The following is a 25,546-nucleotide window of genomic DNA, read 5'->3' on the forward strand; positions in this document are numbered from 1 at the left end:
AAATACAGTAAATTAACTTTAGTGAATTACAAGCGAAAATAGAGCAAGCAAAGGTTTGTAAGGATGTGTTGTATCACAGCACTAGTAATTAATTTTTTTTCTTCCTTTTTCTGCATCTAATAAAAATAAATTTCAAAGTCATTCTCATACCTCTGATAAGAGATAGTTTCATTAATTATTACCAGGCGAATTATATTAATACCATGTAGTGCAACACCTTTTAACTATCCCATTCACAGCATCCACAGTAAATATAGTAAGCGCATTGTGATTATTATTTTTTTAAACTTTTTATAGGCTCACAGATTCATGCCCAATGAAAACTTTTTGTGGGTTAGATTTTAGCACAGGGTGCTGCCTCTTTAAAAATTGCCTGTGCATATTGTGTGTGTTGCAATGAAAACTCCTCCCTCCCTCCCTGCCGCTGCATGGAATGAGCAGTCTGTCAGCAGCCGGGAACAGAGAAGCAGCTTCAAGGGAATCATGTGTGACTCTGCCTAAATAGTGCTAGCTAGTGTCCACCTGTCCTGCACTACAAGTACAGCTAAAGTTACTGTATGCTATGAACTTGCCTGCGAGCTACAGTCCCTTTCTGTGGTAGGACCTGAAAGCCAACAATTTGGTTGATGGGAGCAAGATGCGACATAGGACAGCATGGCATCACCAGATGGACAGCGCACCAGGATTAACATGACCCCCATCATCTTCATGATCACCTTGTCACTGCTCTGCACTCCGTGCCAGGTAAGAGTGAGTGAAAGTGACAGCTGTGCAGATGTTCACCTGGTCACTTGCTGACTGTGTTCTGTATCTGAGAAAGATAACCAAACATAGCAGGTGTGGTACCTGGTACCATGTGTAAATTACAGTATGTCTTTGACACAGATATCAGTGCAATGTTCTGCCAGAGTTAGTAGAGTTAGTAGACAAAATGTTAACTGTAAAAGTATTTGTTCACAAGTGTCCTCATGAATATTAGCCAGAGAGCTTTTTGTGTCTTGCTGTACTGTATCTAGTTCTTTTAAAGGTCTCTTAAACAATGTAATAAAGAGGTGTCTTTTCTCACAAAGTCACAATACATGTTCTCATGCTATTACTGACCCTCACTACATTGTCAGGGACAATCCAGTGCACATCTGATTTCGTCCCCCACCCAGTTACTTTTCATAAGCTGTTATACATTTTGGTTTGTTGGACTTTGCTTGTAACCTTCTTTGACTTCCCCTTTTCAAGTGGTAGTCATGGCTATGGATAGGAGTGGATTTTTTTTTTCCAACTGGCCTGCACAGATGCTCGGTACTAATGCAGCTCTTCTAGAAATAGCAGTCACACAACTTTCTCACTGAGAAATGAATACATGCCACTTGCCACTCCAAGAAATGTAAAACGTATATTTCTCCCCTCCAAACACATCAGGGAGATCTACGGTACTTCTCCCATAGAGACACGAGGACACATAGCTGTCATAATCCGCTGCAGATATATAAGAAATACCTAGTGCACCAGTCAGCCCTCCTAGGCACAGTAAATGTCACTGCCTCATAACAAGACGTCATAATACATACAATGCATCTTCCCCCTTTAACAGAAGGATAATGGACACAACATTTTTATACATTTCCTTCCAACAAACACACTAAGAACACATGCTGGTCTAACACTCCCATAGAAACATCAGGGGCATATTATTATAATCACCCTACATGTATACTGTATATACAGGGCACCTGCTGTCCAGCTTTTCCATAAAGTATACCTAACTCTCTTACAGGGTGTGACATATCTTTGGAAAAGGCTTACCAGTTTCAGTATATCAGGTCAATCGACATGTTTGTCTACCACCAACTTTTGGGGGATTTCTCCAAATTAAAATGTTACATCTGTCTCAGAATTTGCAGCTTTCGGTTACTTGATTTACTTCTATTTAAAACAAAAAAAATCATAAGGAAATGTATCACGCATCAGTATGAAGAGGCACTTTCTGCAAAGGCATCTGAGGCTGGAGTATGGTTAGCGGTGCTGCTGAAAGTAACATGTGCAGCACCGGCTCCGGGCAGCTTCATTGGCCAGACATACTGTAGCTGCGACGCAGCAGGTCAGCTCAGCCTGCAAGTGACCAGAATGGGCTTTTATCATACTTCCCGCAGCTATACTTGGGAGTCAGACCTCAGCTACGCGATCTTCCAACTTGCGTCTCTCACCTGCCCAAGTAGATACTTGTGCCATATCTTGTCCTTCTCATGCTGCATCCTTCTCGTGGAGACATCAGGGGTAGACACCCCTCCTGACAGTGCGGTTCCAAGGAATCAGAAGTGCATGCTGTTATAGTCGTTTAGTTTATATTCTAACACATGAGGACAGTTATAAATGTGTATCTTATTATCATATTGGTACATGCGGAGTAGTACCTGTTTATAAGAGGGTCAGCACTCAGCAGATACTTTATGATGCTTTATTACGGGGTAAGACAATCTGCCTGGTCTCCAGCTTCTGATAATGTGTGTGTTTGCTTCGGTGAGAGGAGTTGCAATGCAATAGGCGGTGGATGCAGCACACGTGCCATGTGCTTCTCTGTAGCACTGACTGCTGTATTCGGTGAGCACCACTCAGTGGCTGCTTGTTATGTGTTTGCCTTTGATTTTGAAGGATGTGTTCTAGTATTTTTTAGTGTTGGAAAGGCATGGAATACTGTATATATTTAATACAAAAAAGGGGGGGGGGAGATGTGGAGGCAAAGAATAAAATATGAAAATGCACAGATCTTTGGTGACAAAAGTCTGGTCTTAAAGCTGCAGACCAAACAAAATACATACATGCGTGTTTTTTTTTGTTTTTTTTTAATAAATCAGTTTTGTACTATGAGAAAATACTTGTAGCATTAAAAAAAAAATCTGAATGACATTTTTAATGTACTGTATTATAATGTAACAGTTTGTGTTTCTATAGCAACTACTGTATTTACAAAATCACATCCCCTTCTCTTCTGAAACAGGCTCAGGCACACCCCTTTTTGAGCCCTACTTTCTAGCGTTTCTAGCAGTGCATCAATTGTATCTAGTGACTGCCTGGTCACATGATCTTCCTCACATAACTTTGCATCTTTGGTCCTCTTCTGCTGCACTGACAGCCATTGAATGAATCCCCGAGCCAAATCTTCGCTGATCGATCCCAGGAAAATGGATCAACCAGCAACTTAGTTAATTACTTATCATTGTGTGGATTGTATGATGCACATATTAATGGGGTGGGGGAGGGGGTGGGAATGTAAAAAAAAAATGCAGCTTGAACTGCTGCTTTAAAGGCAGACTGATAGGATTCATCTATGGTTGTTCTTGGCCTAAAGGAAATTGTAATACATATTTTTTTTAAAGCATGTCTTTTATCAGATCCTACTACAATGGAAGTTTTAGTAATGTCCTACAAAGTGTGTTTTTGTCATTTTTGTTGCAAGAGTTTTCTACAGATACCGTTAACAAATGCTAAAAAAGCTGTGCACTGGAGATAATTGGCCAAATAAATAGTAAGATAAGTATACTACAGGCACTCTATTAAAATAAGTCCTAAGGTACTACAAGCCAGTGCTCAGTACTTCATAAATGAAAAAAGTGCGTAGTGCTAAAGACCATATACAGAACAATACGGGTTAATACAGTATGTATGATGGGATTCTCTAAAGACGAACCCTGGATATTATACCATAATATAAGGACAGGTACTGGGTGTGGCATCCTGGTTGGTTAACCAACAAATAGAAAAAATTGAAGGTATAGTACACAATCTATCCAGAAACCATGGCAAACAAATCACCACAAGAAGTACCTAAAGTCCTTTAAATAAAGCAGGAAAACATGTAGCAAGCATGAACTCATTGTTGTGCTGCAAGTCCACCTATTTTCAAAATCCAGGTGTTCTTTATTGTGCCTCCATCATGAAGATACAGGATACAAGGATAAACAAAGAGCAACAGAGCACTACTGATAGAATCCAGAATATGAAAAAATAATCATGAGGAGGAAACTGTGTATTCCATAAAAATTATTTAATGGTCATAGGACAAAAAAATAGCACAGGCGTTGCCCTACCAACGCGTTTCACGCTAAAAGAAGCGCTTTCTCAAAGAAAGCACTATTTCACATGGTTTGCAAAGTGCTGCAAACATTTTGCACATCTCTGCAATACTACACAAAACTTTCCAGTGAAGTAAACTACAGCATGCATACATCCTAGCTCATATGTCCCAATTATGAAGAAAAATAAAGAAGAAAGCCTCCTATTAGTAGCCAGGCTGAGAGAAATCTTGTAATCTGGAATTCTGTTTTCTGGCCATTAATAGTTGAACCCAAGTACAGGGGTTCAGGAGGCCTAGTTACAGGCAACCGGTCTTAAGTGTGCTGAGGAAATGGCACTACTGCTCCATCCTCCCAGGTCGCTTCTTTGCTTCAGTTTGCACAAGGTCTGTGATTACAGCCACAGAGCATTCAGAAATCTCTTAGTGGGTCTATGTATTGACGTAGAGAAACAAGCGTTCTGATGCACAGCACCATCTTTCTGCACACAGCGTCGTCACAGGTAAGAAACAGTTCTTATATCGGGGGCAGATTGTTAGAATATGTAGTGAAGGACAGATACAGTGTATTTTATCTGGCAAAGCAAAGAAGCCAGAAAGGTTTATACAAGGCAGATTTTTGTTAACACACGTTAAAAGGAGCAAAAATGACGCACAGAAATGTAAAATGTAATACATCTCATTTTGAAATGTATGTAACTTTCACTTTGCTACTTTTGATGCTCCGAATCACAGGTCACCAGGTACTATACAGAACATGGGGCAATGTTGGAGCAAAGTACCTGTATACATTGACACGAGTTAAAAATGGGCCAGTTTTGCCCCAAGTTCTACATTGGGTTCTTTTGGTTTGGATACTAATGCTTTCAACGATAGTTACTGTAACAAGTCTAATCTGACATTTTCACTAGAAAACCGAATACATTGCTTTTCTGGTAGAGCGAAAAAATTGATTTGAAACAAATATACTAAATACTTTTTTCCCACTCACTACTGATTAGCGGAACTATCAAAGGTGTATTACATGTTCAGAAGCTCCTCTGCAGATTAATGTGCTACACTACAGTATAAAGCATTGCTGAGTATGGTGGCACTTGTACAATCTACTGCAACTCATGTTTTACTTAAAGAACAATATGCACACCCCAACTGATCCCACTGACTTTTCCAATTCCCCCAAACACCATGACAGATGTCAGGTCACACACTGTCCATGAACACACTGCCAGAATGGGGTCCCCTGTAGGCTCTTATGGGACTGCAAAATAAACCATTTAAAGCATCAAAACTGCTACGATATACACAAGAATATTGTTAATATTTTTCATTTTATTTCTTTTCAGGGGAATAATCTGTAGACTTTTGGATTTATATAAAATACTTTGTATACTTTTACAGAGAGTAGATTAGTGATATGCGCTCCAACATTTAGATCCAATTTTGATAAACGATATAAATCCTTAAATAAGATGCAGCGGATAGGTACTGGGCTGGTGAGATATGTGATCATAATCATAACATTTCGTGTACCAAATACCAGGATATCTCTGTCCCTGGAGGTTAAAGGCTGAGATTAAAGAAAATCAGACCTAAAGTCTCATTGGGAGAGTCCTCAGGTAGATAAGGAATAGCGTACTCACAATTAGTATTGCCCCAGTCCTGTGAATCTTGATAGGCGTGCAACCAGGAGAATGCAGGGAAATCCAGAGGAAAAAACACTCCAACGCACAGCCATGAATAGAGTGGGTCCCACACCAGAAAGACTAATAAAAATAGATATCCTTTATTAATCCATATCTTAAAAAAACAGAGGTAAGTACCCTCCTATGCGTTTCGGGCAGTGCGCCCTTTATCAAGGGCCTTTATCTATTCATGGCTGTGCGTTGGAGAGTTTTTTTCCTATACTTTTACAGAGAGTATGTTTGTTTTGGGGAATTGCAGGTTGACAATTCAAGATAGGTTCCTGTAAAATATACTATATATATACCACAGGGATTATGGAGCTTTAAGGAATAATTTTACAATAGTACTGAGATTTCATCAGAGGAAGGAATGCTGCTTCAGATCAGTGCTCCTTTCCCCTGATGAAACTCCTAATTAAGCACAGAGAAGAGGAGTTGAAAACGATTGAAATAGAAGCTCAAGAAGAGACTTTCAAACCTTATAATGAAAGTGAAACTTGTGAAGAATTTGATAATGCAACCAATAGAAAAGAGAGTGTATGTGTGTATGCATGTATGTATGTATGTATGTGTGTGTGTGTGTGTGTATGTATGCATGTATGTGTGTGTGTGTATATATATATATATATATATATTTATATATACACACAAATATATGTGTGTGTGTGTGTGTGTGTGTGTGTGTGTGTGTGTGTGTGTGTGTGTGTGTGTGTGTGTGTGTGTGTGTGTGTGTGTGCGCGCGCGTACATACTGTATGTACAGCTCATATTTAATATTGTTTCCTCTGGATTAATAGTTAAGCTCAAGAGGTTGTCAGAGAGGAAGTAGACATCGGGACAACATCTGAAGAAAATAAAAATCAATGTTAAGTGACTATAAGATGGGAGGAACCTATAAAAGTGATTTTTGCAGATGTTTGTGGGAGTGAATGCACTGTGCTAGGGGAGTCACTTGTGGATAATGAACTGTTCCGGGAGGTGGGGGACACCAGTTCAGGGATACTGCTTTATCCCTACTCTTAAGCCAGTGATTCATCATATTGTGTTCTGTTTTATACAGCACCATGTTATATAAAATCAGGTCAGTCAAGTTTCACTCATTTGGACTGCAACTGGCTTATTTAAAATTGAATTCATGCAAGTCATTATGAGTCCATTAAATTGACATTTCTCTGGTACTGAATCCCCATAACATTTACTTATTAGGGTATACTCAGACGTTTGGACCTTCTTTTTTAAGTACAGATGAAGACGGTGCAAGACCGTGTTCTTGTTATGACTGCTGAGTTTTGGGGGAAAAAATTAACAGTATATTCAACCATGTGCATTCATAAGTTGATGCAATAGCACACTCTATTAATATCATTAAATGCAATACCCTGTAATCTAAAATTATTTGATTGGTGAAGAAAACCTTATCAGATGCATGTTGCACTGGTAAACAATTACTATGCATGTTTAATAACACGTCTCTTTTGTAAAGCGTTGACTACCCTGCGGGCACTATGTAAATAAAGTTACATGCATACAATTGAGCCAATTGTTCTTGTTAGTGCATAGTTGTAAAATGCTAGTGCGTATTGAATCACCAGCTATCATAAGCAATGAGAATATAGCTACAGGAATACCTTTGGAAAAAGTCTTATTCTTCAAATTATTCATTTCAAGTGTTAACATAAAAATAAACGTGTAAAATAAAATGTAAAAAAAGAAACACTTGGGGAAACATGCGCAGCAGGGTACTTTTTTTAGCTTGGCTCCGAATCCAACAGGGTTTTAAGGTATAATATAGGGCTCCTACCCAAGGCTCTCTTGTTTCTTTCATGCTAATGCTGTGTGGGGACATTCTAAGCCATTTCGGCACCAGGAGCAAAAAATACTTCCCCCGCAACACAATTACCACTTTCCTCTGGTTCCCGCCGCCAGGCCCTGGCTCTCCCCATGGCAGAGTAGATGAATAAACCTCAGAGCCCGGCGCTACTAGCCCTAAAGACAGCGTGCATCACGCGGGGGCTTGTATATAATGAATAACCCTGTACATACCGGAGACTGAACCTATAATGCAGGAAACGCTGCCACTGTAATGAGGTAAGCCCTTCAGGCGATCACATATAATGGGGAGCAGCTGGGAGCGGTGGTCGTGAGGTCCCCCAACGGGCACCGGCAGACCCTCGCAACAACAACCAGACTACCCTTAGTGATAAAACAGCAGTGAACAGTCAATGGATGGCGTACTCACGATCCAATCCCAGGTAAGTCAGAATCTCCGGTATAAGCTGCGTGCATCCACAGGTAAGCAGGAACAGATGAAAAAGGAAAACTAGGAGCACAGCAAAAAAGAAGGAGAACTGGAGGCCAAATAAAAAAATAACAAAAATTTAATGAGACATAAACTAATTAAAAAGAGAAACCTCTAATGCGTTTCTCGCATGGTGCACTTTATCAAAGATTTTTGTTATTTTTTCATTTGGCCTCCAGTTCTCCTTCTTTTTTGCTGTGCTCCTAGTTTTCCTTTTTCATCTGTTCCTGGCTCCCCTCAGCTGCTCTGCCTGCCTCTTCCCACGCTGTCATCTCTCTCACACTGGTGCATGCCAGAAGCTGGGCCTGACTTCCGGGTGCACCCAGATTTCGGCGCGCCTCGGCGGGAGAGAAAGGACGGGCGTGGGAATAGGCAGGCAGAGCAGCTGGGGAGAGCCAGGAGCCAGGGCCCGGTGGCGGAAACCAGAAGCCTGGCAGCTGGACGGGCCCAACTTCCGGTGCTAGCCGGACCCCTCACAGCCTTTGGGCTCGGGACACTTGTCCTGGCTTTCCACCCCTATTGGTGGCCCTGTCCCCAGGTGTGCACTTTGTTTCAAAAAAAAATTATTAGGCATTTATACATTATACATACATGCAGGCATATCTTAGCCTAATACAGGGTTTTTTGTTTTTCACATTGAAAGCCTCGCCATGCCTCCGACCCCTTTGTTGGACCGAGAAGGGCTGACGAGAGAGAGAAAAAGAAAGGGGGCAGGGGTTCCGATTTCCTTATCCGTCCACCAGTAACCTGTCCCGCATCTTTTCTCTCTGATACTTAGGTCATCCCCTTTTTATGTATGGAGGTTTCTATCCTGTTGGTTGGGTCAGCCATGGTTCCCAAACTTTATAAAAGGATATTGTGGTTCTTTTCAGAAAGGCTGAATGCTTTTCCATTAGTATTACTTAATGGATCCTTTTTTTACTGTCTGCTTGGGGGGGGGGAGGTGTCACGATGACACCAACTTTTATCAACACATTTATATTTCTGGGTACTTGATTGAACAGAACAAGTTGCAAAATAAATTATGATTTATTTCCTTAATAGACAAACACACGACATCTGCAGAATACACTTGAAAACAACACTTACTGGAAGAAGGGAATGAAAGAAATTGTCCTTTGAAACAAAATAAATTGTCCTCTGCTTGCAAGCGCAAGAAATGCAGCCCTGGTTTTAAAAGTCCCGTGGTTATGTGGTTATTAACCCCTTCACTCCTGGACTGGTTGCTGCTGTACTGGAACGAAGTCTTGCATCTTTACATCATGGATTAAAATTCAGGAATCACACTGGGGATACTTGGGGAGCCACAGTTATAGACTGCCCAAAGCTATCTTTAACATGTGGATCCAATCCCCTCGTGGGAACAAAAAAGCCCACGAATAGCTAAGTTACCCACAGTTCATAAGACCAGTCAAAAGGGCTGTTCGGTGGGCAGGGCGCATGGGTCAGGTTGACGCCCATGCCACTTAGCATACCTGGGCTACACCCATAACTTGGTGCCACTGTGTCTGGTTTCTGACTCAAAGGTGTCACTAGCCTGACATCTGCTGTGCATCAGTATGCCAGTATTGTATACATTATGGGTCTCTGGGTCTTTTCATAATTGACACTCTTTTGACAGGGGGACTCTAAATCTGTGAGAGCCTTTTGAGGCTCCGTCATAAAAATAACTACAGCCCTTTGAGGCTTGGTCATAAAAATAGCCCCAGCTCATTCACCCATATCACAGCTGGATGTCCAAGTAATTCCTGCTTGGACTTACAAAAAAATACCTCCTGCCTTACATTTAAAGCTGCAGTTCAGTTTTTTTTTTATTTTTTATTTTTTTTTTTACTTCAATAGTTTCATGTGGGCAATCTCTAATTAACTAAAGAACTGCATAGCTGCCGGTCAATACGTTCTCCGTCTATTGATCGGCAAAGTTTGGTGACATCTTTAAATATGGGGAATGTAAATCATTGCTATAGGAACAAGCATGCTTGTTAAAATAGAATACAAGAAAATTGGTCTTTCAAAGTTGTTTTTTTTAAACAGAAAATGCTAAAAGTATTTTTTCTTACTACAGAACTGATTTATTAAAAAAAACACACATGCAATATATTGCCTGAACTGCAGCTTTAAGATCTGCCATCATGTGTCGGTTAGAGGGTATGGCAAGCAATGCATCTTGTCTTTTACCCTCGCAGACAGGGAATGGCCTGCAAATGGGGAATACAAATGGCGGGGACAGGGCAACAACAGTAATGCATAGCAAATCTGGTATTAACCCTTTCCTCCCCATCACAGGGGGTGATACCTTCTTCCATGAGGCGGCCACTGCACATCTCGCCGCTGTAAGAATGAAGGGGATTAATTTTCTTATTGGGCGGTCAATGGTCTCTATTGGCCTGGCCAATAAGTAGGTCAGCGGATCAATGGGTATTGTGAGGTCTGTGATCTCTTTTATTATAGTTTGTATGGTTAGCCAATATTTCTGTATTTCTGGGCATGACCACCAAATGTGGGCCATGTCCCCCTTTTGCAGCCTCTCCAGCATAGATCAGAGGCCAGAGGGTAGATTTGTCTTAATCTGACTGGGGTAAGATACCGGTGGAACAGTATTTTATAAATGTTTTCCTTAGTTGTGGTACATATGGAAGTTCCTGAGGCAGATTCCCATATACTTTCCCAGTCCTCTCTGTCTATAACCATATTCAATTCAGCTGCCCATTTGAGCATGTAGTCATGGGTAGAGGGGTCTGCCGACTTCTCCATTTCGGCGTATATTTGCGTTATGAGACCTTTTTGATGAGCTGTGTTCCTACACAGCCTTTCAAAACTAGTGAGAGGTGGAAATTCTAATGTTGGGGATAGGTCTTGTAAAAAGTGTCGAATCTGGAGATATTTGAACGCATTCAATTCTGGCGTTTCATATTTATTTTTTAATCTTTGGTAGCTTAGGAACTGCCCTAGACTCAGCAGGTCAGCGATTGCTCTGATATTTTTTGATTTAAATTGGTCGAATTGTCTGAATTCACAACCAGGAGGAAATTTAGGATTTTTGAAAATTGGAATGAGTTGAGAGTTAGTGGTTGTGAGCTTATATTTAAATTTGGATTTCATCCAAATCTCCCACGTGTGCCTCACCGGTCCTAATTTAAATTTACTAGTTTGTGTATCTCCCTTCTCAGGGACCAAAGGCATGCAGGCAGAGAAGGCGTGCCGGCGTATTGTGATTCTATATCTAACCAGCAATATTGGTCTGGATCGGCATTCCATACTACTGCCTGTCGTAGCTGGGTGGCTTGGTAATATCTTATGATGTCTGGAACTCCAAGGCCTCCTCTCCCCCTTGATGAGAGCAGAACTGACCTAGCGTTTCTGGGTTTTTTACCCTGCCAAATAAAATGAAATATATGTTTCTGGATATTTTTCAATTCTGAACCAGGGATGTGGACCGGGAGAGTCTGGAAATAATATAACAATCTGGGGAGTATGTTCATTTTGACTGAGATCATTCTCCCGCTCCATGATATTTGATAGCCTTCCCATTTGTCTAGGTCATTTTAAATTTTCCGGAATAGGGCTGGGTAATTGTGTTGGTATAGGGACAGGTAGTTCCTTGATACATTTACTCCCAAATATTTAATGTATGAGGAACTCCAATGATAATTAAAATTTAGTTTAAGTAGTTTCACCTCTGGCTCTGGCAGATTTAAGTTTAAAGCTTCAGATTTGTCGCTATTGATTTTATACCCGGATATTTTACCAAAGTCCAGGAGTTCTTTTTGGAGAGTAGGGAGGGAAATTTGGGGTTTGAATAGAGTTAGGATTATATCATCTGCGAACAGGGATATCTTGTATTGTTTATTTCCAATTTCTATCCCTTGGATGTCAACGTTATCTCAAATTTTTGATGCCAGGGGTTCTATGGTCAGTGCAAAGAGGAGAGGGGATAGGGGGCATCCTTGCCTTGTGCCGTTTTTAATATTGAATCGTTGTAGGTTGCCCCCTGGGAGTTTCACCATTGCTGACGGATCTTGATAAAGTCTACGGACACCCTCTAGATATGTATCTTTGAAGCCAAATTTACGTAGGGTGTTATCTAGAAATAACCAGTCAATTCTATTGAACGCCTTCTCTGCGTGAGGTGTACATGGTCTACTATATTGATCATCTTACGGGTGTTGTCTGAGGCTTGCCTGCCCGCGACAAACCCAACTTTGTCTATATTTATAAGTCTAGGTAAAATAGGATTCAACCTATTAGCTAAAATTTTACTATATAATATGAGGGCCAGGGGACTTAGATACCTTCAGCACTTTTACTGCCTCTTCTAATTCCTCTTTTGATATCTCAGCATTAAGTACTGCGTTATCCTCCTCTGTTAATGTAGGAAGGTGGCAGTTGTCTAGGTATTTTTTTATGGACTCCAATGCTGTTGGTTCGGAATGACCATTTTGGGTTCTTAGGTTATATAATTTGGAATAGAATTTAGTAAATTCTTCTGCTATTTTTTTATCACTATATTGTATCTCACCAGACCTATTTTTGATCGCTGTTATTTGGGATCTTTTTTGTATTCCTCTCAGTATGCTAGCTAAGAGTCTGTCGGCCTTGTTGCCCTTGTCCTAATACTGTTGATTTGTCCACTTGATGGCTTTTTCTACGTCTTCTAGTTGGACCTGTTTTAATTTTAATCTGGCTGCGGTTAATGTTTTGTAGATTTTCTTTGATGGGTTAGTTTTATGTGATTGTTCAAGTGTGACAATGTTGACTGTGAGTTCTTTGATCAATTTTAGCCTGACCTTTTTCCTATGGGAAGCAATAGAGATGAATTTACCTCTGATCGCTGCCTTATGGGCCTCCCATAGGATTGCTGGGGAAGTGACTGATCCTGAGTTAAAGAAAAAGTAATCCTTAAGTGATGTTTTGATCTCTTTCTCTATCTCAGGATGGTTCAATAAGGAGTCATTTAACCTCCAGGTGTAGGAATTTAATTTTACAAATGGAATGGAGAAGGTTAAGGTGATAGGGGCGTGGTCTGACCAAGTAATTGGGTCGATATCTGACTTAGTGGCGGCCTCCCCAGGTGTGCACTTTAACAGGGCCAGCTTTAGGGAAGATCGATAGGCGTGGTCCTTTAACATGCTCCCATTTTCTTGGCGCCCTGATCGACCGCGCCAAGCCCTGATTTTAAATGCCACCAAATGGCAAAAAAACATGCTTTTGCATAAGAGGTGACTGACTTTTTTTTAGGAGACATGAAAGCCAATGAGACAAACGCATCTCTGAACATGGCGACCCATTTAGTGGCGCTCTACAATTTGACCCTGAACCAGAATCTCTTAGCTAAATGCACACAGAACAAGATATTGGCAAGTTATTTTCAAGTATTCAAACAATGTTCCAGGCTGAACTTAGAACCGTTCAGGATCAAGTCAACATTCCAATAGCATATCTGGGTGAGAGAACAGACACGCTTGAAACAAGAATGGAGGAGGATCAATACTGTAGATCAAAAATAACCACCCTCACAAACAAATTAGCCCAGTTAGAATCAACTCTCATAAGCAAATCCACCCAACTTCTCTTAGAAACTATTACCACCAGAGGTAAACCAAAACCAAGTTTATGCGATGCCACTAAAAAGGCCATGAGATGGACCAATAATAATTACCATGAAAAGGGTAATAAATCAGATAGCATGCCAACAAACTCAATACCAAAATAAAATCCAGGAATATTTAACCAATTAGACAACAATCCGGTTTGCTGACTTCCAACCCAGAATTTATTCTGAAAGAGCTTCATGCATATTATAGTGCTGTATATGATGGTCACAAAACACACCCTTCTGATAAATCGATGTGTTCTCTCAACTACCCATTGAGGTCCTTAACAATTAAACAATGAAACCAGGCTGTTACTGAATGGTGAAATAAAGGAGGTCGATATGGCTGAAGTTATGAAAAATCTAAAACCATCCAAAGCCGCTGTCCCTGACAGCTACACAAACCTCTACTACAAAGAAAATGATCTTTGCTTCTTTTTCCCTAAACTACAAGGCTCTGTAACAATTTTTTTAAAAGGTAACCCTAGTAAAAAAGAAATGCTGCAAGCAAACATAGGTCTTTATCCTCTTTTTGGATTAATTCTGACAATACCAAGCGTATTATAAACCTAATAAATAAAGCAAATGCCACTAAATTTCCAAAACCTGCTACTTACCCATGATGCGGCCAAAGCTTTAGGCAGGATGGACTAGGGTTTTCTGTTTCAGACCCTAAAAGCCTTCAGAATTATACATGTTTTAAGCTTTGATTAAAAATCTGTACAGCTCCTCGAAAGCTGTTATTTGTACTTCAGCTTTTTCCTCTGACATTATGGGTTGCCTCCTCTGTCCATTACCGTGTCTACATAGAACCAATGGCTGCCCTGATAAGTGCTGACCACCATATTTCAAGAGTGTTACGCCGGTGCTGCCCGCAGACCAGACCCGTCCCCTTTGCTGAGGTGGGACGTAGGGATACACGCACACCCGCATTAAAGGGAGCGTGTCCGGAGTGTGGTGTTAGTGTTGCCAGGCCAGATATAGTAAAGAAGACAATACTTGCCGGTACCGGTAGTAGAGGTAGAGTAGTTATTGCCATTGCCAACGTCAGGGATAGGAGAAGTCCAGGTAGAGCCAAAGTCAAGAGCCAGAGGGGTCAGTCATCCAAGCCGTGTCGATACCTGAGGAGTCACTGAGAGAGTAGTCAAATGCTTCCATACAGAACTATGTCGAGCGACGAGTGATGAGAAGCACAGGCATAATAAAGCTGGGCAGGCCAATGGGAAGAGGGGGCAGGCCTGGAGGACTGCAAGGAGTCCTCCATGATAGGAGGGTGGTGTTACAGCCCAACTGAGTATAGTCGTTGATTTTCATGGAATCATGTGGTGCTTGGGGGCGGCGCCTCACTGCGGGGGCAGTGGGTAAAAGGCCTCTGTTAGGCGTGTGCTCTGTAAGCTGGGAATGCGTGCGCATAATGTCGGGCTGGTGCGCGTGAGCGCATGGATTCAGTGACTGACGTGCGTATGTGCATGGGGTCAGTGACAGACGTGCGTGTGTGCATAGAGCGCTTAGCCGGAGACACACGCAGAGGCTGTGGTTCAGCAGGCACCTCTTCGGTAGGTGCAATCCTGTGATGGCGAGGAGCCTGAGTGCCAGTGGCAGACAACTGAGGTATGTGGGAATTGCCCTGCAGGTGCTGGGACGCCTGAGTACCGACGGGGGGGTGGGCAGTGGTCGCACTGACGGCGCTGAGACACCAGATTCCTTACAAAGAGTCCTCGTTGGAAGCGCCCAATACAATGTATCCCTCTTCACAGATGATATCATATTGAACTTGACTAAGTCTTTGACATCTCTCCCTAATTTATTTGATCTACTATAAAGGTTTGATGCTCCCAAAGGCCTTAAAATTAATAACTCCAATTCAGAAGCCCAGAGTTTGAGCCTACCGCATGAGATGATTACATTTATATCCAGCAATTTAGATTTTCGTTGGCATGGTTCCTCTCTAACATACCTTGGCATTCAATTAATGACAGATCTTTACACACAGCCAACCATCCCCAATTGATAAAAACAATATTTGGAATCTTGGGCTAAATATTCAATATCCTGGATAGGAAAACATCAGAACTTGTCCTTTGATATTTGAATAGAGGTTCTAGGGTCTGGGTTGATATCGAAAGACAGGAAGTGAATGAAGCACCTTCAAATAGGTTCTATTTTGTGGCTTCCCCAAAACAGGAGTCATCCCAACCCAATGTTAACCTTGATTATACTACATTCTCTCAAGACTTGGGATATGGTGAAATGTACATTTCACCTTACGATACTTTCCTCAATTCATCTAGGTTGCTGTTTGGAAAACCTCAATTCCACTCAGGTGTGAATGAGCAAGAGTTTGTGTGATAGAAGAAAAAGGGCGTGGTCAGAATCATAAACCTCATCAGGACTCCACAGTTAAACCTTTTAATCTACTCAGCAAGAAATTTGGGATTCCTCCGTGAGAGTATTATGGCTACCTACAGATTAGACATTGTTTGTGCTCCCTCCCCTCCGGGTCTTCTTCCATACAGAAACTTACTTCAAGTTTGTGTGTTTATCCTCCCGCCTGAGCACAGGTACGATCTCTGTATTCTACCAAAACTGTATCCCCAACAATAAATGGGAGACATTTGCCTACATGACAATGGGAAACACTAGAAACTGAGGTAGGAGATCTTGGAAGCCACATCTAAGGTCTCAATTAATACATTAATTAAGGAGAACAGGTACAACGTAATGTACAGGTGGTATCTTTGCCCCACCAGACTTTATAAACTCTACGGTTCAGTTTCCCGCTTTGTGTTTTAGAGGTTGTGGGTTGCTCGGCACGATGTTCCATACATGGTGGCCATGCCCACAGATTGCGAGTGTTTGGAGATGTGTATATAATCTGATTAGGAAGCTAGCAGGCTCCCACTTTACCCTATACCCATGGCTGGCCCTGCTCAATACACTATCCTAGAGAATCCTTAAGTTGTACAGTACCATAAACTTTCAACTCATATCCTTACAGCAACTACTATAGATGCTGTATCACTGAAACTTTGAGGCAACCCCATCGTATGCTAACTCAAATCTTAAAAAACATCTGGTATACATGAGCATGGAGAAACTTTCCAGCTTTCTCAATGACAAACATCACAGGCTCGGCAGAACATGGGTTCTCTGATTGTTTAGGATGGGTCTCAGGGGCCAAGATATATTCCTGTAATGATGCTCATCTCTAAACAGAAAGCGATCCGCATGGCTGAGGTAGGATATAGATCACTGACTTGAACCGAGAGATAGAGTCCTGAATTTGAGAATAGAATAGTTGGGGTCACATGCTGGAGTCGAGACAGGTGGCAGAGGAGCAAGGTCGGGGTCACATGCAATGGTCGATGCAGGCGGCAGAGGTGCAAGGTCAGAGTCACAGGCTGGAAACTAGGCAGGGTGAAGATCAACAGTTACAATCAGAAACTATGCTCTGGCAACATCCTGGAGGAAGTCCTGCCTCTTTATAGACAGGATGCCAGTGACAATATAATTGTGGCCAGGAGTAAACAACTTCCAGGGAACAAGATGGATGTTGTGGCTTCAGTGTGGGCGATGACAGCACTAAAGCCTCATAGCAACCACCTCAGGAGGGTTCTCACACTTTCCCCTCAGAAGCAACCTCTGGGCGATCCAAGGCAAGCTTGAGAGGAAATTTTCTGTGAAAACTCCAGACCATTGAAGGGGCTTGGAATTCACCCAGGATCTTTCCCGGGGCTATACCCCTTCCAATGCAGAAGATACTGGAGTTTTCCATGAGAGCTCCAGGAGTCCAAAATCTATTGTATCTTGAACTCCTCCTGACCTTCCACTATCACTGAGCTGGGGGGAGAAAGGGGAAGAGAGGGAATTTCAAATGTATGGTTTGAAGAGATAAACATGGAAAACAGACAATATTCTTAGGCTGTCAGGAAGTTCCAATTTGAAACCTACAGGGTTGATTTGCTTCCGAATTTTATAAGGACCCATGTGCTTTGGACAGAGCTTGGCTGAGGGTAGCTTGAGGTGAATATTTCTGGTGGAGAGCCAGACCCGATCACTACTTAGAGGGGAGGAGGTGGTCATCTGCATTTAACATTCTATAGAATGGCTGCATTAGTGAGAGAGATGTGGACCTATTTCCAGAGTTCCTAGAGCTTGACATCCACCACGGGGACCCCAGAGGGCATGATGGAAGGATGACCGGGTGGTACCCATAAGCAATGAAGAATGGGGATCCTTGAGAAGAGTCTTGTTTAAAGGAGTTTCGTGCAAACTTAGCAAAAGGGTGTAGTGCCGCCCAATTATCGTGCTGTTCGGATACAAAGCAACGAAGGAACTGTTCCAACAATGGGTTGGTCCTTTCTGTTAGGCCATTAGACTGTGGATGGTAAGCTGAGGAAAAATGGAGAGAAATTCCCATTATGGTACAGAACGCTCTCCAAAACTTGGAAACAAACCGATCCCCGGTCTGAGAAAATCTCCAAGGGTACCTCGTGCAAGCAGAAGATTTTCCTGATGAAAATTCCCGAGAGTTCCGAGGTGAAGGGTAAATTTTTCAGGGGAATAGAATGAGCCTGCTTAGAAAAGCGATCAACCACTACTAGAATAGTAGTCATGCCATGAGAGGGCGGCAGCTCGACAATAAAATCCATTGCCAAATGGTTCCAAGGCCATTCAGGGACTGGGAGTGGTAGGAGTGAGCAGTAGGGAAGAGCTCTGGGTACCTTGGTTTGAGCGCAAGTGACACAGGCAGCCACAAACTCTTTGACATCACTCAGAATCTCCAGCCACCAGTACCTGAATGATAAATATTCAGACATATTCTTCACAGTTGCTGGGCTTGGTCCAAAAGGCATTTCTGATGGTTTCCTTGGAGATTCCCTTGGGCGAAAATGGTGTTCCCTACCTCAACGGGGTCCATGCCTTGTACAGAACATAATGTAACGATGCTCGTCTCTAAACAGGAAGCAACCCACAAGGCTGAGGTAGGATATAGGTAATCGACCTGAACCGAAAGATAGAGTCTTGAATCGAGAGTAGAATAGTCTGGGTCACAGGTGGCAAAGAAGCAAGGTCGGGTCACAGGCAATGGTCGAGGCAGGCGACAGAGGTGCAAGGTCGGGGTCACAAGCTGGAAACCAGGCAGGGTGAAGATCAACAGGAAGACAGGTGCCAGACCGGAAGAAACAGAAACTATGTTCTGGCAACATTTTGGAGGAAGTCCTGCCTCTTTAAAGGTAGGTTGCAAGTGACCAAGATGGCCCCTGCAGCCTCAGTGTGGGGTGGAAGTGAGCAAAGGACTGCCAGGGAATAAGATGGATGTTGTGGTTTAATAGTGGGTGCTGATGGCGTTGAAACCTCATAGTTCCTGATGTCCACCTGTACCTCACGCCTTATCACTCTCATGAAGTGTAATCATCTACTGTATTGCTGGAGTCCCTGGTTTATATATGAATTCAAACTGTTAAACCAACAAAAATCTGATTTTTTAAAACAAAAATCTGATTTTATTAATAGTGGGCCTGTTCCTTGCCCCCTCCCCCCGTTTGTTCTGTACCCTTGTCCCCTGCCTTTCTCCCCCCTTGTCTAACCGACACAAAATGTTTGCTCTGTATTGAAAACGATGACTGGATAGATATGTATAAATGTATGCCCCATGTTCACCACCATTCTCTTCTTTTTCCTGTACCCCTCCCTTTTTATATTCCAAAATAATAAATATAAGGGAAAAAATAAATACTTGTGTTTTTTAACTGACCAAATGCACTATATATTTGAAAAAATGATACTTAAGATTACGCATTCATTAATTTCTGCATTAAAGTATACTTTTATTCTGAACTTTGATCGATTGTAAGAACTAACTTTAAAGTATCACTTGCTGTCAGAGTTTCAGGAATAAGTAGAGGTCAGAAGTGCTGTACCCAATGACCGCAGCACATTTTCATCCATGCAAACCACAGATTACGACTGTACAGCCATTATTAAATGACAACGACAAAATCCAAACTAAATATTGCCAGCAGTTATATGCAATTCTACAAATCCATTGCCCGCAGAGCTAGATATTTGGGCATTGTCATTAAATTGCAAGTTGTGCCATACAAAATTGCCCAATACAAAAGGCTTGTGCTGCAATAAAGCGTTGTTGTTGTATTTATTAAACCAAAAATTCATGTTACTTGACGTTTTTTTTTTTTTTTACCCTAAAATAGTTTGGTTGCAGAGAAATATAACAAAGATACGCCCTTTCCTCTGTTGCTCGACTGCTAAAACTCTGACTCAGGCCCTCATTCTCTCCCGTCTTGATTACTGTAACCTCCTGCTGTCCGGCCTTCCTGCCTCTCACCTGTCTCCCCTACAATCTATCCTTAACACTGCTGCCAGAATCACTCTACTCTTTCCTAGATCTGTCTCAGCATCTCCCCTCATGAAATCCCTCTCCTGGCTTCCGATCAAATCCCGCATCTCACACTCCATTCTTCTCCTCATTTTTAAAGCTTTACACTCTTCTGCCCCTCCTTACATCTCAGCCCTAATTTCTCGTTATGCACCATCCAGACTCTTGCGTTCTTCTCAAGGATGTCTTCTTTCTACCCCCTTTGTATCTAAAGCCCTCTCCCGCCTTAAACCTTTTTCATTGACTGCCCCTCACCTCTGGAATGCCCTTCCCCTCAGTACCCGACTAGAACCCTCTCTATCCACCTTTAAGACCCACCTTAAGACACACTTGCTTAAAGAAGCATATGAATAGCACTGTGGCTATTCTGAACACATGGCACATAAAGCTTGGCCCCCTGCAGATGCACTTACCAGAACTCCCTCCTACTGTCTCTGTACGTTCTCCCTACCTACCAATTAGACTGTAAGCTCCTCGGAGCAGGGACTCCTCTTCCTTAATGTCTAAAGCACTTATTCCCATGATCTGTTATTTATATTATCTGTTATTTATTGGATTACCACATGTATTACTGCTGTGAAGCGCTATGTACATTAATGGCGCTATATAAATAAAGACATACAATACAATACAATACAAAATGTATCTTTTTAGTTTGGATGGAAAAGGGTTAAAAATGCATTATGTCCATGGGGTCACTCAATCGAGAGCCCCAACATCATCTCTCGATGTTGCAGCTATCTATAAACTGCCAGACTAATAATGACCCCAGTGTAAATTTTGATCAAGAAAACTTGATCAAACGGGAGTTTTAAAAGGTCCCTGAAACTTGCAGTATGGTGGTGCTGCAGCGGGAGACCCTAGATTGAGTTTAGTCATGTCCAAAAAAAAATATGTGGGTAAGAATGACTCCTTTAAGAATTATCTATGCAGAAATATCAACATACAGTGGCACGATTTTCCCTGCAAAATGCCACATCGCATCCTTTTGAATAGCACGTGAATTGCTCATTTAGTGAGATTTCACTCTTTTGTATGTGCAGATCTACACTGCTAGAATCAAACGTACCTTTAAAAAAAAAAATTGTGATGTTTTCCTGTCTCAAATTGCCTTTTTCGCAAACATCTCTCTTGCAGTTCAAGGAGTCTCCTCGTCTGGTCGCACCGCTTCCTGTTTCATGGTGGCACTCCACATTACAAACGTTTAGCAGCTCTACTTGCATGTCATGTCTCAAGTGTTGCAAATCAAATATGACATTCAAACTTAGGGTGGAGTACTGTAGCTCCAATAGCGATAATTTACTGCAGTAAAATCAGATATTTGTGACCTTTGTTTTAAACATAAAACATAGCCACTTGAACTTCAAAGGTGCAATTATTAGGATTCCTGCATGTTTATGCATATTTCATTTTTATGATGTACACTGCAGCACAACAGATTTATCTGTAGCATTTTAGATGTTGGGGGAGTGTATAAGATATCATCTGTTTCCTCTCATAACAAGTAATGTCTAGGGATTAAAATATATGATACTGTATATATGTTATGAGTTCGCAGTAGCACATCCATAGTTAAGGTTTGATCGAGACTTCCGTTATAACCCTCCTTTTTCAGTTGCTCATAACACTCTCAAACATTCACCAATCCGTCAGGAATTGGAGATTTCAAGTCAGATTCTTTGTGGAAAGTTTGAGCACAATCCATTAAGTTGTTTTTGAGTTACAGGGGAGACAAAATGAGGTGGGTTAAAAGTTTGTAGCCTATAGTTTAACATGAGATGTCTTAGACCCCTTTAACTGAAAGAGGAAACAATGGATTTGTGTGAAATTTGGCGTGGAGTTAGTGGCTTAGGCTACGGCCCCGCTGACTGTGCTGCAAGCGCGCCTGCGAGGCTGGCGGCGCGTGCAGCCAAATTCCCCGGTCTGCAGAGAGCTGCAGGGGGAAAGACAGGGGGGTTGTGTGTGACTGGGGAGTGACAAGGGCACGGCCATGACGTCACCCGGCAGGTTCGCCCTCATTGGCTGAACTGCCGGGGCGTGGCCTAGCGCTCCGTCGCTAGGTCTAATCACAATTTTAATTTCAGTCTGAAAAACGCACCGCGGAGCGCGGCGGCCCCCCTCGCAGTGGGCCCGGCCCCACTGAGGGGTGGCTCTTGTCCCCGCAGTGCCCGCCATAGCGAGCGCTGCAGTAGCCAGTGGGGACCAAGTCTTAGGGGTAGAAGTGCCTTTGAGTACTTGATTTTTAAAAGGATATGGTGTTTGAGAAATCTAAGGTGTCCCGGGCCGCACCATGAACTCCAGATGTGGGGGAATCTGAAGCCTCCACACTCGCATCTCTCTCTTCACCTGACGGTTTCAGACTACAGATCCCCCCGAACCATATGTCCGATGCACATCCTCTGCCCCTAACCCAGGGTCTCTTCGCTCTGCTCACACTGTACATCAGGTCATTGGCTTCTGAAAGCGAGGGGCAGTTACCACGCTAAAATAGATACGAGGGGGGCAATTACTGAGCTAAAAGTAGATGAGAGGCAGTTAGAGGTAAAATAGATATTATGGGCAATTACTGGAAATAGATATGAGAGACAGTTACTGAGGTAAAGTAGATAGAGTATGAGGAGTAGTGACTGCGGTAAAGTAGATTTGAGGGGCAGTTACTATAAATAGATATGAGGGGCAGTTACTAAGGTAAAATAGATATTAAGAGCAATTACTGGAAATAGATACTGTACGAGGGCAAGTTACTGAGGTAAAATAGATATGAGGGGGCAAATACTAAGATAAAAAAAGATACGAGGGGCAGTTAGTGAGGTAAAATACATTTGAGGGGGCAGTTACTGAGGCAAAAAAGATTTAAAGGGCAATTACTGGAAATAGATATGAGTGACAGTTACTGAGGTAAAATAGCATACCGGCCTGCTTATAACTCTTCTGTAGTCATGGCAACGAAATTATATATATATATATATATATATTACGCAGTTTATGGGGTAGCCCCCTCCCCTCAGTCCTTTGAGTGATCTTTATAAGAAGTTTTAGGCTTGTCAATGTGGAACTGAGACATTAAATCCCATGAGTGAAGAGGTATCTATCTATCTATCTATCTATCTATCTATCTATCTATCTATCTATCTATCTATCTATCTATCTATCTATCTGTCTATCAACAGAATAGATGCTGGGTGTACACAATCATTTAAATAAAGATCAAAGTATACTTATCAGAAATACGGGTGCTTGCAGATGGACGGTGCACACCAACCAGTCCTAAAGATATACAGGAAAAAAGAATCCGCAGCACTCACAATGTTGAAAAAATAGATTTTAATCAAAAGTCATCAGACAGTCAAACAGACTCCAGAGCAACGTACGATTCAGACCTCAAGGGCTTTTCTCAAGCTCTGTCACATTATTCGTATAATCCCACCCCACAGGGTGAGACAGCACACTTCCCTCACTTGTGCTCTCTCTGCTGGCAGACTACAATTCTCTAAATGTAGGTGTGCCTCTTCCTTAGTGCAGAAGAGGAGGGCACAAGGTCTGCACCCGGATTGGGCAACACACAGACCCTGCCACACCTCCACTCCTACCACTCAAGGAAGCTGCAGAGTGGGGGTAAACCCAAGATGGGCCTAACACTACCTGCAACTACCAGGACTTACGTGTTAGGGAGGGCAGAGGAATAGCCAGAACCAGCCATGGCTACACTCTCCCTCTGGTGAATCCAATGGTCCCCACTTGCAACCAATTTTGAAGAACCATCAGCATAAAGACCTGAAATATAACAACACATGTTACATAACACATATAGACTACCAATTCAGTACATTGTCATTGATAGTAGGAACTCATACACTGACTACAGCGATGAAAAAGAGCATATAACTTAATTCTAACAAGAAGAAGTTTATGATACTGCTTATAAAACCTAGTGTAAGGCTTGTTATGTGTCCGGCCATCAAAACCCTGGGCCCATCGACTAACAAGAACCGAATTCTCTGCATGGTAGTAGCGTAACCCTGGAACATGGGGTCCCACTACTTAAGGGTCTTCCCTGTGGAATCTGCATCTGTAGGGCTACTGGACCTAGTGTCCATCTGGGATGATACTCCAGACATTCCGGACCTTTTAGACAGAGAATATCCTCTAAAGGATGGAAATTAACCAGAGGATTTAGCCACAGGTATCCTACTAGAGGCAGGTATTTCCCCCTCTGAGTCTTCATATGACCAACCCTGAAACCCCCCAAAGTCCCAGTCTCTGAGGTCAGTAGAGAAAGTACAGGCATACCCCGCATTAACGTACGCAATGGGACCGGAGCATGTATGTAAAGTGAAAATGTACTTAAAGTGAAGCACTGCCTTTTTCCCACTTTTGATGCATGTCCTGTACTGCAATCGTCATATACGTGCATAACTGATGTAAATAACGCATTTGTAACAGGCTCTATAGTCTCCCCGCTTGTGCACAGCTTCGGTACAGGTAGGGAGCCAGTATTGCTGTTCAGGACATGCTGACAGGCGCATGCGTGAGCTGCAGTTTGCCTTTTGAGCGAAATGTACTTACTCACTTAAAGTGAGTGTCCTTAAAGCGGGAAATGCCTGTAGGTGACACACTATAACTTTTACATCTTGACTAGACATGTTCAGAAAGATAAAAACCCGGGCGCTACCTGTATGTATAATAAGTACGGGATAAAGGTATAATAACAACCTTAGAAGTTCATAAGGTATCCCTCTGCTTCTTAGTCTCCTCCTGTGACTCAAACAACCCCAAAAAAGGATCTACACAGGATCCTTAGTAAACAGGGAAGGTGAGAGAGGACGTGTCAGGTCTGAGGAGAGGATGTGTCTGTCCTGAAACGCCACGTGTTTGCATATACCTGCTCTGATTCTTTGAATACAAAGGTGACACCACATCAAAGAAGAAGGAGAAGAAGTTCGCAGACGGAGAGTGAAGAAAGACTCCACAAGATAGCGAGGAGAAGACCTAAAGATACCTTGATGCAACAGCATTTGCACAAGGCCGTGTGAGTGTTAAGAGTTAATATACACTTTAAAACACTATTGTCATTGCTTCAGGGCTTAACACACCTGAACCATATTTTGTTCCATTTCACCCTTCCACCTGTGCTCCCCCATCTCTCTCTCTTGTTAGACATGTTTAGAGTCAGCAGAATCAGATCTAGCACCAGCAGCACAGGCTGATGGTATGGGCACCAGAGCAATGTCCTGAACAGGGGCAGATGCAATAGGGACACAGGAAATGGGGAACGGTGATAGGGGCCAACATTGTCCTGTACAAGTTCCGGTGGTGTTGGCCTGGCAAGGTTGGACACCCACTCACTTCGTTTGGGCCTACCACAGCCCTTAAAGATCTTTACTGGGGTGTTTGTAGCAGTAGCAAGGTCCTGGGTGGGAGTGCTGATAGAGAGGACTAAGATATTAGGCCTCACAATGTCCCAATCAATGTCCCGAATGAAGGAAACTTTAGTAGTTGCACTGGTG

General features: G+C 42.4%; 1 protein-coding gene across 2 annotated transcripts in view; it reads left to right on the top strand.

The window, feature by feature from the left end:
- The first annotated feature begins 433 nt into the window (after positions 1-433).
- The window catches only part of ADAMTSL1 (ADAMTS like 1), a 943,111-nt gene continuing 917,998 nt past the window's right edge, over positions 434-25,546 (top strand). For both annotated transcript variants that reach the window (XM_075594935.1, XM_075594947.1), the window contains exon 1: positions 434-744. In XM_075594935.1, coding sequence (XP_075451050.1) covers positions 655-744 — 90 coding nt within the window. In that variant the 5' untranslated portion in view covers positions 434-654. The remainder of the gene's footprint in view (positions 745-25,546) is intronic.

Source organism: Ascaphus truei, chromosome 1 (assembly GCF_040206685.1).
Source record: "Ascaphus truei isolate aAscTru1 chromosome 1, aAscTru1.hap1, whole genome shotgun sequence".
Lineage (NCBI taxonomy): Eukaryota > Metazoa > Chordata > Amphibia > Anura > Ascaphidae > Ascaphus > Ascaphus truei.